We start from the raw sequence: 13,120 nt of genomic DNA on the forward strand, positions 1-13,120 counted from the left end.
TAAATGTATTTAATATATTTGTGTTAGTTTTTACAAGAAGGAAAGTATGTGAAAGAAAAGGTTGCTGTGTCTGTGTGGGCATCTGTTCCAGTTTCAAGAAATGTCACCTCAAGTTCTCCAGAAATAAATGGTCAAGCTTGTCTTCTTCACTGGTGGTAGAGCAGCACAGTTTTGTACACATGCATGGAGCTACCTGTGCTCCTGCGGGACTGACTCTGTTCCTAGAACATTTGCAAGCTTAATTTAACTTTTTGAAGACTACCTGTAGCTAATAGGCATAACTTGCTAAAGTAAATACCAAAAGGGAAATTTGCGGCCACGTGAATTCAGTGGCTTCTAGGGTGATGAGAGCCTTTGTGCCTAAAGGAGGGAGCACAGCAAATCCTTTGCCTATCTCTATATATGTATGTGTCTCTCTCTATAAAGCAGACCGATATGAACCCTGTGGACTTGGTACCTTCTCCCTTGGGGCCAGATTGTAATGCCCTTATGCAGCGGGAAGTGGTAGTCTCTTCTGCCAGTGAAATCTCTGCTTACCTCTTGGCTTTATGGCTTGCTTTACATGCAGTCTTTGCTCTGATAGGATGCAAGATTTTACTGAAAACCTTTTCTTGACAGACTCAAGTGTTGGATTTTGGAAGATTTTTATTTAAAACATAAAGTGCTTCCAGTTTTTTAGAAATCAATACACTAACAGTTTAGACTTCTTGTTTTGCTTAGTCTTCATCCTCCAGCTCTGCCACCATTTACATATCGAGTTAATTGCAGTTATTTACACTCTAGCTGTTAATGACCAGAGACAGGAACTTGGGTTTGGTTTTAGTGAATTTTAGTGTTGATGATATGTGCTGAATTAAGTCCTCTCAGCTGAGCTGCTCTAGCAAGGATGTGATTCCTTTGGGATGTGTGAGAGGAAGAATGAATCTCAAGGACAAGCAGGAATTTCAGTCTCCAGTCAGTCCTTGGTTTTCTGCTGAGGCTGCCAGTGACAACACTGGTTGTGGTGGGTTTGTGCTGTGGACGCATCAACTGGAAGCGTCATTGGAGACCACAGAACAGCTTCCACACCACTGCTGGCACATGGGCCAGTAATGACTGTCACTACCAACACAGGCTGATTTGAATAAGAGACTGAGTGTTGTGAGAGGCTCCGTAACCCACTGCAAATCCGCCGAGCCATCCTACTCCTGCCTGATTGTAAACTGGCTTAGAATGGTCCAGGTTTGTGCTTCACTTTCTGCTTCTTAGGCATGGTTATTCACTTGGCTGGTGGCAGCGTTGCTGCCAAGTCCTTTCCAGGCACGGAAGCTGAAGAAGGTGCTTGCCCCGTAGGCAATCATCACGAGGCAGGCAAAGAACTGGAAGAGAGGAGCACAGCAACATGTGAGCACATTGGCCACCTGACCACCTTAGCCCTTGCATACGCTGCCGGTACTTACAGATGCTGCAGCTCTTCTGTTGTAATCCCACTGGCGCCATGATGTAGGCTGGACAGCCGCGGAGCATGTTACAAAAGCGGTGATATACAGCACGGTTGCCGTAGCATTGAAGATCACTAGCTGGGGAAGGCAAAGAAAGGGTTATGAGGTCCAGACTCCATGGTATACCGAGCAGTGCATGCCTGATGCTGACTGGAGGCATTCAGGTAGGGTACATCCAAAAGCAAAAGATTGAGTACTAGCATCTTGCAAAAAATGAGGTCAGGATTGTCCCTGGGGGATGAGCATGAGGGCAGCTGGGAGCACAGACAAGAATGAGCAAAAAATGGACAACCGTGGCCTCTCGCCCTCTCTTCACTGTGAATTTCATATCAAGGAAACCCGCTCTTACACCCTTGGGGCATCTAACGGCAGCTTTCCTTGCATGGGCCAGCTTTGTGCTACAGCCTGTTGGGACCACCCCAGATGATCCCATCCTTGCTGCAAAGCAACCCAAGTGCAAGATGTGGTTGGGTCCCTTCTGAGCTACGGAATTGACTGTGATTTAATCATGCCTGTGCCTTTCCCCTGAGTTATTTAACTACTGATTTTTAAGAGGCTGTTTTGGGTTTTGTTTGTTTGTTTTTCTTCTGACTGCCCAGGGACAGCAGGGCTGCAGCTGTGACATGGGTTAAGTTTCATCTATTCTGGGCTTGTCTCCGTCACACCTCTGTTGTTGGGAAATCCCAAAGTTTCACTCTTGCTTGCAAGCAGCTATTTGAAGCACCCTGACTTGGGGCACTGAGGAAAGCAAAACTGTTTGCGAAGCTGAACGGGGGCCAGACAGTGAGTGTGGGGAGGGTACAGGTGACTGGTGCCCAGGTAGCCAGGTGGCAGAGACAAGGTGCTGCTCCAGCCAGTGTTTATGCTGGGATGTGCTCCTATATGTTTGTATATGGGGCTACAAATGCCATCTGGCTTTGCACTGGTCCAGTTAAACCGATTTCACATTCCTCCTTCTTCCCCAGAAGATACGGGAGCTCTGAATGAAGTCCAGGGCCTTTCCTCCAGTTTCGCACAGCAGGGAAAAGGGTCCAGCCCCTCACGCGTGGGACGAAACTCAGTTTAACATCACATTAAGTGCGCTCCTGATTGCACTGAGAGATTTCTGGTAGACACGACCACTGCAGCATTTGCAGAAAGGTCCTAACTTCCTGCATTAACACAGGCTCGCAGAAACAGGGCTCCCCGTTCTTTTAAATTTCTAAGCAACTGAGGGGCAGAATGAAACAATGTCATGGGCAGAGTGCAGAGGACTTTCTTCCATCAGCCCTGAAAAGCCCTAAGCCTTGGTCCTCTCTAAGCGTTTCCCGCAGGACTGATTCCTAGTTGAGATGCCCCCATTTATTCTCCCTTAGGGTACTTACCACGAGGGGCCAGGGGACCACGTAGAATTTCAAGTGGAGTTGCAGGAGATATATCACAAAGAAAATGAGTGTTGTTATCCAGAAAAAGATGGATACAAACATCACCCAGCCGTATGCCGGATGGAGGTGGTATGTTGTGTCAGCGATAAGAGCCCACACCAGTAAGCCAAGCACCTGCAGGGTAAAAAGGGGAAAGGGTTCAGGCTGTGATTCCCCTAAATGTAAAAATCTGGCTGGCACGTCCCAATTGCTGAACTGAGAATGTTGCAATGCAAAGCAGGGTAAATACGCTGCTGGCTTGAATGTCTTCCAGAGGAAAGGGGGTGACTTTATGAGAGCTGTGTTGTGTGTCTGTGCTGCTCTCTGAATTCGTCTGCCACAGGATGCGTTTCCTCCTGGCCCTGCTTGTTGCCTTCTGGTTCTCTGTGCCCAGATCGCTGTCCTGGGATTAGCCCTGTGGCACTGCAGTCCTGGGCTGTGTATCATCTCCGAGCACACGCCAGACTTGCCAGATCGCCTGAATTCAACCTGAATAAAAGCAGTGTTGCCCATGAACCGGAGCTCACCAGCATATATGGCAATTGGGTTCCCCTGGCCCTGGACAGAGATACAGGCAAAACCCTGCGTCCTTGCAAACACCTCAGCGCAGTCACACAACGGACGCAGAGCAGGGCTGGACCATGGGGACAACTCATACCAGGGAGTCCATCTGGGACCCTTGTTACTCAAGGCTGGGCTTGTTCCCTGCACTACTTGCCCTGGGAGCTGCCACGAGGAGGAAGGACCTGTGAAACCCGGGCATCCCAAGCAGCGAGCTGCCTGCCAGGCCGGGAAATCAGCTTTACCCCTATGTGGTGGTTGGTATTTTTTGTTCCTGGCCAATCCCTTCCTCAGCATCCAACGTGCCCCTGCTCCACCCCAATTTTCGTGGTGGCCCTGAGCAAGGCTGGGTGGTACCCTGGCTCCTGAGCTGTGCCTCCAGCTGCTGGTCCTTCTCCCTCCCTGCCTTGTCACGCCGGACACATGGGGCAGCTGCTCTGAGAACACAAATGCCAACGGACACCCATGTGGACCTCGTGTCTTCCCTTCAGCCAAACGCATGGCTGTGCCTAATGCTGGCTGGCTCACGCTGAGTCCTGGATGCTTCACGTCCCTTGTTAGACTGCCTGGGGCAACGGAAATGAAGCCTGCAGCTAGCCACCGAAGCTGCTGATGCTGAAGAAGCACCTGTGGGCTGGGCAAGGTAAGGTGCTCAGAGACGATGGTGCCAGACCCAGGGCAGGTGGGGAAGCACATGTGAACACAAACCAGGAGCATCTCCTGTCCACCTGCTGAAGGTGACAGAGGACAAGGACCTTCCCAATGGCAGGTGTTCCCTCCTGACTCATGTTGGCTCTTGCGACCAGCTCAGCCCAGCTCTCCAGGTGTGTCCTGGAGCTGATAGGGCCCCACTGCTGCAGGTCCTGTCTCACCCAGCAGCACCCATGGCCGGGGGCTGGTCTCAGCAGGAGGAGGCAGCAGGTGCCTGGCTCAGCGTCAGGGACATCAGCAAGGCTGGATGAGAGCCAGGTGTATGGTGGCTCCTGGGGCCTCAGTTCAGCCTTCACTTCCCCCAGGTGCAGCATGTCTAAAACAAAAAGAGCCTTTCTCTCCACTGTTTGGTTCGGTCTGGTCTGGTTTGGTTTGGTTTATACACCCTGCATAAACGGCTTTAAGGGCTCGCCTTTCTCAGTTAAGCAGGTTTAATTACATAGCAATTGTGGCGTCATGTGCCTGCAAGCTACCTACAGAGTAATCTGGGAAAAATCAAGTAGACAAGTCCTTTATTTCCAGTGCACAACAAAAAATATGCCGAGAAACAATTCTTGGCCCTTATTCAGTGTCATAAAAAACCTCAAGATTTCTGTTTGCATTTCTAAGGGGATCACATCAACTCAGCACGCAGGGGCATTTAGGACTGGAGAGCTGAACTCTCTCACAGGAACCAGTTTCAGCTGAAAGATGTAGCTGATCTTTTATGGTGGCATTACCATTTTTCCGTCCTCCAGCTCTGGACTGCCCTTGGGTGCCGCACCTCGCTGCGCTGCACCTCCACCCTCTTGCTTTTGTCCACATGGATAAGCAGCACCTTAAGGCAGCCCTGTCTTCCTATTCCTCATACTCTTCCAGCACCAGGGCAAACTTGTGCAAAGCCATTCAGCCGTTGAGTTTCTCAGTTTACTAATCCAGCCATGCTAAATATGACTGCTGAACAAATGGCTTAACGATTACTGCCTGTCAGGCTGAGCCATGGTAACAAACCCAACCTACTGCTGCCCCAAACCCAAATGTTGCCGATACCAAAAATTTCTACTGTGCTAGACTGAAGTGGAAGAGCCCAGCCCTAGTGCGGTTTCTCCTTCGTCTCATTTTTCCTCTCTCTTTTAGGAAGGCGGAAAAAATAACTTGTCCTCCCTGTGCTGTGTTCACCCTTGATCTTTGGGCTCTGGAAGAGATGCTGGCTTGCTTTGCCAGCAGTGATGCTGGCCAGGGAGTGGCGAACCACTTTTGCCACTGTCCCCTCCCCAGGGAACTCCCCAGAGCAGCCACAGTAGCAAGTTTGCAGCTATTTATTAATTTAGATGGCCCCTACCCCTGGCAGAGCAGGCAGAGATTAAGATGCCGGTGCACTGGGATGGCTTGGAAAAGCGTTCCGCTCCCGAAGACCCTCACAAAGCAAACAGCACGGGCGGTGCAAATGCAAGGAGCCTGGCGCGCGTGGGTTGTCCCGCTCACACAGTATTGGATGCTCGCAGCCACTCTTTAAAATCCAGCCTGGTGGGCTGAGGCTGGTTTTACACCATGTGAGCTACCCGCCCAGGTGGATCCTTGTGGGTGCAAATCAGCAGCCCTCTGCTAAAAATGGAGGTCCCAGGGGGACTCCCACCTGCGAGGGTTTCACCAACCACAGGTCAGTGTCCTGGTACAAGGGGAGGCTGCATCTCGTTGGCTTTGGCACAAGCTTGGCTGGTAGGTGGCAGATGAAGCAGAAGAGCCTGTTGCCTGCAGCTCTGCCCAATTTTATAACCCTTTCTCTACCTTTTTCTCTTGCCCTGTGCTGGTTCTGCAGCCGCAAAGGCCTGCCCGGGCACTGAGGTCCAGCTTCTGCGTGCTCTTCATTGCTTCCTGGCTGGACCACAACTCAGCCCAAGAGCCCATCGAACCAGCCTCAGGGAGGCAAGCTCAGGGTCTCGAGCTCCATGTTTCAAAGCACAACCAAATGTGCCAGGGAGATCTCCCAACTCAGCTCCTCAGCACGGAAAAACTCATTTCAGGCAGGGCAGGTGCTGTCTCTGCAGGGACAGAGCTGCTGTGGGGCTGCCGACCCCTGCAAAACCACTGGTCCCTCTGCGCAGTCCCCGCTGTGCCAAAAGGCACCGCAGGCAGAGAGGCTCACGACTGCCAAAGACGCTGAGAGCCAGCCCCAGAACAAAGTTGAGATCAGACTATGCCCCAAATGCATATTCTGCTTACTCGGATTTCCAGCTGTGGTTTGGATCTGCCCTTTTTGGAGCAGCCTGGCGGAGCAGTGCTGGGGAGAGCATCCCAGCCCCGCGTGGTGACCAGCTCCCATGCTCACCTCTAGTTCTGACAGGGAAACCGCAGGCCACGATAAATCTATTAATCGAGCACTGATGGGGAGGAGAATGGCCCTTTCAAAAGCAGCTAGTTGGGCCCTCGATCTGCCACGACTGGCGCTATGTAAGTCTTCATTGCTTATTGTCATAGAAGAAAAACTAGGCAACACAACAGCCATTGTGCTGCTGGAATACAAAGCCTTGGTGCTCAGCTACTGTTGCCTCAGTCTGGACAATGCCTCCTTTTCTTCACATCAGTTTCTAACACTCGTGATTGCAAACTACGCATTTGGGAGAAACATGTATAGGAAAAAACCCAGTGTGCTCATGGAGCAGGAGACGGCATGTGCAAGCTGCCCTGCTCCGGGCTCTGGCACCCACTGGGGGATGCACTAACATTGCAGCTTCTGGGACCAAAAGCAGGAGCTCTTAGGAGAGAGGTCTCGGGGAGCAGAGCGTCTGGGTGGATGGGGACTGTGCAAGCACATCTAACACCGCTGCATGCAGCGGCTGTGAAAGGAAGTTGTATGGACCAAGCAGTGATGCTGATGGGCTGGGGAGGTTGGGGAAGGGACCAGGCGCTGGGGCTGAAGGGTTGCTAGAAGGGCAGCTTCTGCTGGTCTTGGCTCCATCTCTCTTTCCTGATGCTCCTGAAAGACACCCCCCTTGCAATATCCTTCCCTGATCCCCCTCTGGAGTGCTTCAACCAGCTCAGCCATGCCCAGGGGCCTAAACCTTAAGAAGGGAGTGGTAGAGGTGCTTTTAAAAGGAAGGAGGCTACAGATCTCTTAGCCTTCTATATGGGTGGATTTGCACCTATTGCAGATTAATCCCTTAATTGCCCATCCTCAGGTTTCTACCTGTGAGACTGTCCGCATGCTGTAAAGAGTCCTGGCCTCCCCCATGCCTGAAACCCAGGGTGGATTGCTCAGGACAGCGCCGGCTTTTTCACAGCGGCTGCTTAGAGGGTTTATTCCCACTGCTCGGCTTCTGCTGTGGGCTGTGTGGGGACTGCACGTGGGTCCTGTGCTTGGGAGTCACAGGAGTCCCCTCCGTCCCCGCAGCGCTGCAGCCCCCGTCCCTGCCCAGGACGTCACGGTGGCTGATCTGCCTGCTCCACAACACTGCCTCGGGGAAAGGTGTGAGCAAAAGCGCAGGGGGTGGGCTCCCCACCCCAGCGGGACCACACCGCGGGTTTTCGCTAAGCGAATGACTGGACAGCTCATGCGTGCCCCTATATACAGCCGAATGCCCAACTGCATGCGCCCGTGTTGTTGTATACGAGGTCTCATGTACAGCTGAAAGCAGAAGCTGGAGTTTATTCTGCATCTGACTCCTGATCAATTCTGAGCCTGAGGCTGAAGGGAGAGGCATTCGTGTGACGCTTCTGTTCATTTTGGCTGCGCTTTGCGCTGAGACCCTTCGGCTTGCCTGAAAGCAGCCCTCAAAGTCTTACTGCAGGGAAGGACGAATGCTTGGAGCGCCTAGGGAGCGTGCCAGCCCCGTGACGGTCCCCCCCTGCACGCCTTGGTCGGGGCAATCATGCTTCATACAAGCAGCCTCTGTCTCTCTGTCCCGTTTGCCTTCACGCTTCCCTTGAACGTCTCTCCTGGCCAAAATAGTCCACATGCTTGCAGCCCACATTGTGCGGCTCCCCCGGCACAGGCTGGATCCTGAAGCTCAGCGGCACAGAGCCAGACCAAGGGGGAGAAGGCAAAAGGGCAAACGCAATTCAGTGGGAAGCTCTCACCCACCCAACACATTTCCGCCCCGATACCCAGATCCCTGCAATGCGGCTGTGGGTGCCAGAGTGGGAAAGGCGGCTGGGGACCCGCTTGCTTGTGTCCTCGGAGCTGCATACATAGACCAGCCTATGCACGACCCCGAGCGCTGCCAGGTGTCGAGCTGAATTGCACCTGGCAGAGGATATTAGAACAAGCAGCAAAAGTTTCTTCCAGCATTAAAGAGGGAAGGAAGAAGGAGGGAGCGAGGCTGTTGTGTCTCAGGGAGGACAGGCTGGGGATGGCCCCGGAGGCAAAGGGAAAGCTAGCCTCTGTTTTCGGCCAGGCCAATGATGAGGTATGGGGTGGGAGTGGGAACTGCCACGCTGCAGGTGGAAGAAAAACATTTAAAGTGCATAATGCTCTCAGGCTGACTGGACCAGATAAAGCTATGAAAGATGCGGCACATGAAAATTCCCTCAGAAATTATTGCAAGCTGTCTAACAAGTTGCAAGTAGTACGCTGTGCCCGGAGACCAGCACACACAGAGCTTTTATGCGCACCACGGAGGGAAGGGGAGGTGAGCTGCCCGTCTCTAGACCTGCTCGTCGGAAGGATGCAACGCTTCAGAGCAAAACCTTCAGGGCAGGACTAGCACAGGCAGAGAGGCAACTGGAGAACCGATAAAATGCAGCACGTCGAGGCAAAGCGACGCACCGACTTTCTACCAGGAGGAAACCGATTTTCTAGGCAAAGAGAAACGCGGGCGGTCTGATCCAGCTGGACTTTCTGTAGGCATCTGAGAAGCTGTCACGTCGTTAGGGCGAGCGAGGAGAGAAAGCTGGGCAGCACCGCGGGACCTGGGCGCTGGGGGTGGAAGGAGGAGGCTCTGCCCGACGGGGCGCGACGCGGGGAAAGCGGGGGTCGCCGAGCCGAGCCGAGCCGAGCCCCGGCGGCAGCCGGGAAGCGCCCGCCCCCCCGGCCCGGGCCCCAGTACTCACGGCTTGGGCGCCCATGAGCCCGCCGAGCGGCGAGCGCAGGAAGGCGCCGTCGAGGGCGGCGGCGCGCGGCGCGGGCAGCGCGGCAGCGCTCGGCGAGCTGCTCCGCGTCCTCACGGCGCCGCGCGGCCCCGCCATGCCGCGGGCCCCGGCGGCAGCTGCGCCCGGCGCGGCCGCGGGCACCGAGCCCCGGCGGGGCGGGGCGGGGCGGGGACACGGAGCGCGGCCGCGGGCACCGAGCCCCGGCGGGGCGGGGCGGGGCAGGACACGGAGCGCGGCCGCGGGACGGGGCGGCCCGGCAGGGGGGGCCCGGCGGCTCCAGGGGTGCGTGAAGGGCCAAGCCGTTAGCGCAGGAACACGTCGAGCCGCTTGCCCCGATAACCCCCCTTTCTGAGGTGCCCTTTGGCCTCTGCCCTGCCGTCGTTGCTGCTCTGTGCCGTAACTCTCCGTGGGCCGGAAAACGCACTTTTGGAGCCTGGGTTTCGTAGGCGAGGGTCGGGTTTTTCTTCTGCGAGGAGACTGCTGCCACCGCCGCGGTGACGCTGTGTCACCAGCATCACTCGTGGTCTTGCAGAAGGCTGGTCGTGATGCTGTGGGGCCATTGCAGCCGCACGAGGCTGGATAAAATCTTTTCCCCCAGCTCTCACCTCCACATGGGTCTGCTGGGGGTGGACTTGTGGGGAAATGTGCTGGACTGAACCGCGGGCGGCTGGGACCTGCCGTCCCTGGGAAAGCTCCTGCGTCTGTCCACCGCAGCGCCCCGCGGGCTCGGGGGCGATGGGCCCAGGGCCCAGCGTCCCGCTTGGAGCCATGGGAGGGGGCCTGGCCCTGCATGGAGCCCGTGTCCACGCGATGTTCCCACCTGCGGGAGCAGAAGGTCTCAGCAAGAAAAGTCACATTGTGTGCACTCTGCAAGAAGGAGAGATGGGATGAAGCAAGGAGGATGAGAGGACGTCTGTTCCGAGCTGGCGGAGAGGAGCTGCTTTGGCCAGCACTGCATGTTCATCGCCATCCACGTGTGGGGGGAGCAGATGAGGGGCCTTTCCTCACCAGTTCCCCCTCTTTCGGGTCCACAGAGCTATTGCCTCACAGGGCCCAGCCATGCCGAGGGAGCTGCAACACCCGCACAGGCCTGGCCCGGCCGAGCATCAGGGGGGCTTGGCCCTGCCGTGGGGCTGCCCCTCACCAGGAGGAACGGGGAGGGTGAAGCGAGCCAAGTCTGCCCAGTGCCCGAGTCCTGCTCTGCTTCCACCCAGCCCCAGTGAGGGCACACCTGGGCCTGGTTAGCAACGGCAACCCTGCTCCGGGAGACAATAACCCCCGCTATTGTCCCCTGCTCCGGTCCAGCCGTCAGCGACACCCAAACCTATCGCCTCAAGGCCGTCCCTGGACCTCGCTCCAAGCTGGCTGCAGGGAAACGTTAAGACAGCGGGTCAGGATGGCCGAGCGGTCTAAGGCGCTGCGTTCAGGTCGCAGTCTCCCCTGGAGGCGTGGGTTCGAATCCCACTTCTGACAAGCTCCCTTTTTGCCGCGGCCGGGGCTCTGCCTTTTTAATCGCTGGGCGGGCGCGGGGGAGGAGCCGGCGGTAAAAGCGTCTGCGGAGAGCGGCAGAAAGTCAAAAGACTCAGCACTTGTCAGAAGTGGGATTCGAACCCACGCCTCCAGGGGAGACTGCGACCTGAACGCAGCGCCTTAGACCGCTCGGCCATCCTGACAGCTCTGAAAAAACCCGCCCGCCGCGCTGTACACAACCTGGAGCCGCGCCCTCTGCGCAGGCGCCCTCAGCCCCTCGCCTCGCCTCTCCCGCCGCGGTCGCGCGCCGCTGGGGAGCGTCGTGGCCTGGCCGTGAGGGAGGCGGGGAGCGGCGCGCTGTGGCGACCAGGGGGCGCTGCCCGTCCTTCCCTGCCGGCAGGTCGCAGCGACCGCCGCGGCTTGTGCGCGCTCTTTTTCCCGTCTCCGAGGATCTCCTGGGCAAGGACTGAGAGCGTCGGCAGCGCCCGTGACCCCCGCTGCCTATTTGCCGTGGCGCCCGGGAGCTGCTGTGGCTTTCGGCGGTTGGCGCGTGGCTGCTGCGGGACCCCCTGGCTGTTCGGAGGGGCCGTCAGTGGTCAACGGGCTGTTACACCCAAGGGCCCCCCTCTCACCCAGCCACCCGCCAGATGGCGTGGGGAGAAGCGCAGGGGGCAAGGGCCGGTGCTGCCCTGGAAAGCCAGGCCTGCACCTGGGGGTGGCATCACTTGACGCACAAGAAGCGTTTGCGGTCGCTTCTCATTGTTTGGTTTTACCGTGAGATTTTGCATGGTGCCTGGCAAAGGCACAAATGTGTCTCTCGGTGGTAAAAAGCTCCTTTCCCTCTGCTTCAGCACCATGTGGCAAAGCTGAAGGCATAAAGCCACTGCTGCTGCACATGAAGGGCAAGGGGTTAAATCTTACAAACAGTTCACTCCTCAGAAGTCACTTTCAAAGAAGCCGGTGCCCTCACGTGCCTTAAAACAACCAACTAAACAATAGAGCCTGTTTTGCAGAGGCTAAATTTGGAGTGTGAGTTAACCTGCCAAGATCATTTCCATCTGCCAGACAAATATACCCTCTGGAAGTTCCTGCCTGGTCTGGGGAAATTCCTGATGCTTGTGCACAAGTGTGTGCACATTAGAGCTTGGCTAGTCTTTGCTCTCCTGACCTGGGGAAAACAAGGAAAAGAAAGGGAAAAGAAACACAGAAGAATGTGGTCCAAACCACACCATGGCTGAAAGTGTGAGTCTCATGTCTTGCTGGCATCTGACCACACCAAGCTTCCTCCCGTGCCAACATGCTGATACTTGCGGGGCCGATGGCCAGGAGCCTGTGAGATTTGGGTGGCGCTGGGCGCTTGCCTCTCCAGGGATGGGAGCAGGGCTGAGGAGGGTGGTGTGAAGCTGGAATGGGGCTGGATGCCATGCTGCAATAAAAGGTTTGTACTGGGCAAAGTGTGGTCCTCATGTGCTGGCAGCAAGCACAGCAGCTTGGTAACTTGCCTCTTTGAAGGCATAGGAAGTGTTTTGGCCTGTTGTACTGGCTTCTCCCTCACCATGATATTCTTCAAAAGTAGTATATTTAGACACAGAGAATCCAATGCTTCTTATAGTTCCCATTCAACATTCAATGAGAGGGAGTCCTGGGAGTGAAGCCTTGTTATCTGTTTTCCATCTGCTGTTGTATTGCAGTCTGTGACACCTTGCAGTTGCCTTAGGGCTTTTTCTGGGCCTGTCCCTGCTCCCAAAGTAATATAAACCCTTCATTAACTCTCTGCCCCACTGATGGTGTGAGTTAACCTATGTTTCATTTGCAAGTTTGGCTCACTTCTCCAGGCAGTTTAGCACCCTGGTGTTTGTGAGTGACAAACATTTTAGGAAGTGTGAGAAGAAAAGAAAGTGTAGCAACCCCTCAAATGGTATGCATATGTATTTTTCTTAAGAAAAAAAATGGGGACCAGAAATAGCTGACAGCATCTTTCTTGAGGATGTGGCAACAGCTGATTCTCTGTTACGTGGGTCAGTTGCAGAGAACTCAATGCTTAGATTTCCCTATAGCATTGAAAAGGCAAATCATCTCAACACTTTAGGGCAGGTTCTCATGCTTCTTTGGAGTATGTTTAATATTGTTTTCATACTAAATGTAATATAAATTATTCTGGAGAAGTGAGGACTGCTACGGGATTGAAGGACATGCTAGGATGTTTTGAACAACACTTGCATGTTCAGTACAATGCCTTCATCTCTTGGGAAATGGCCACTCTCACCAGGGAGATGGTGCAGTGTCTCTATCCCTCCTTCTCTTCAAGCAAGGAAGGCTGGAAGATGTATTTCACTCTTTTCTGATTACCCATGCTGTATTCTAGGTTTTCTGGAGTGAGGTAGAGATACTAGATTTATGCAATAACAGTGGAAGAGCTGGTATCCT

At 54.8% G+C, this 13,120-nt stretch overlaps 1 protein-coding gene and 2 non-coding genes across 3 annotated transcripts; 1 reads left to right on the top strand and 2 right to left on the bottom strand.

Annotated features, from left to right (window-relative positions):
* Positions 1-632: 632 nt before the first annotated feature.
* Positions 633-9,199, bottom strand: PLLP (plasmolipin). The gene is made up of 4 exons (XM_067302766.1): positions 9,185-9,199; positions 2,846-3,019; positions 1,440-1,559; positions 633-1,358 (listed from the first exon to the last, which is right to left on the bottom strand). The coding sequence occupies exons 1-4, from the start codon at positions 9,197-9,199 to the stop codon at positions 1,245-1,247; spliced, it is 423 nt and encodes a 140-aa protein (XP_067158867.1). The 3' UTR covers positions 633-1,244.
* Positions 9,200-10,613: 1,414 nt separating this feature from the next.
* On the top strand, positions 10,614-10,696 carry TRNAL-CAG (transfer RNA leucine (anticodon CAG)). Its single transcript has one exon. It is a non-coding gene; the product is annotated as a tRNA-Leu (tRNA).
* Positions 10,697-10,813: 117 nt separating this feature from the next.
* On the bottom strand, positions 10,814-10,896 carry TRNAL-CAG (transfer RNA leucine (anticodon CAG)). Its single transcript has one exon. It is a non-coding gene; the product is annotated as a tRNA-Leu (tRNA).
* Positions 10,897-13,120: the final 2,224 nt, after the last annotated feature.

The sequence above is a fragment of the Apteryx mantelli genome, chromosome 10 (assembly GCF_036417845.1).
Source record: "Apteryx mantelli isolate bAptMan1 chromosome 10, bAptMan1.hap1, whole genome shotgun sequence".
NCBI lineage: Eukaryota > Metazoa > Chordata > Aves > Apterygiformes > Apterygidae > Apteryx > Apteryx mantelli.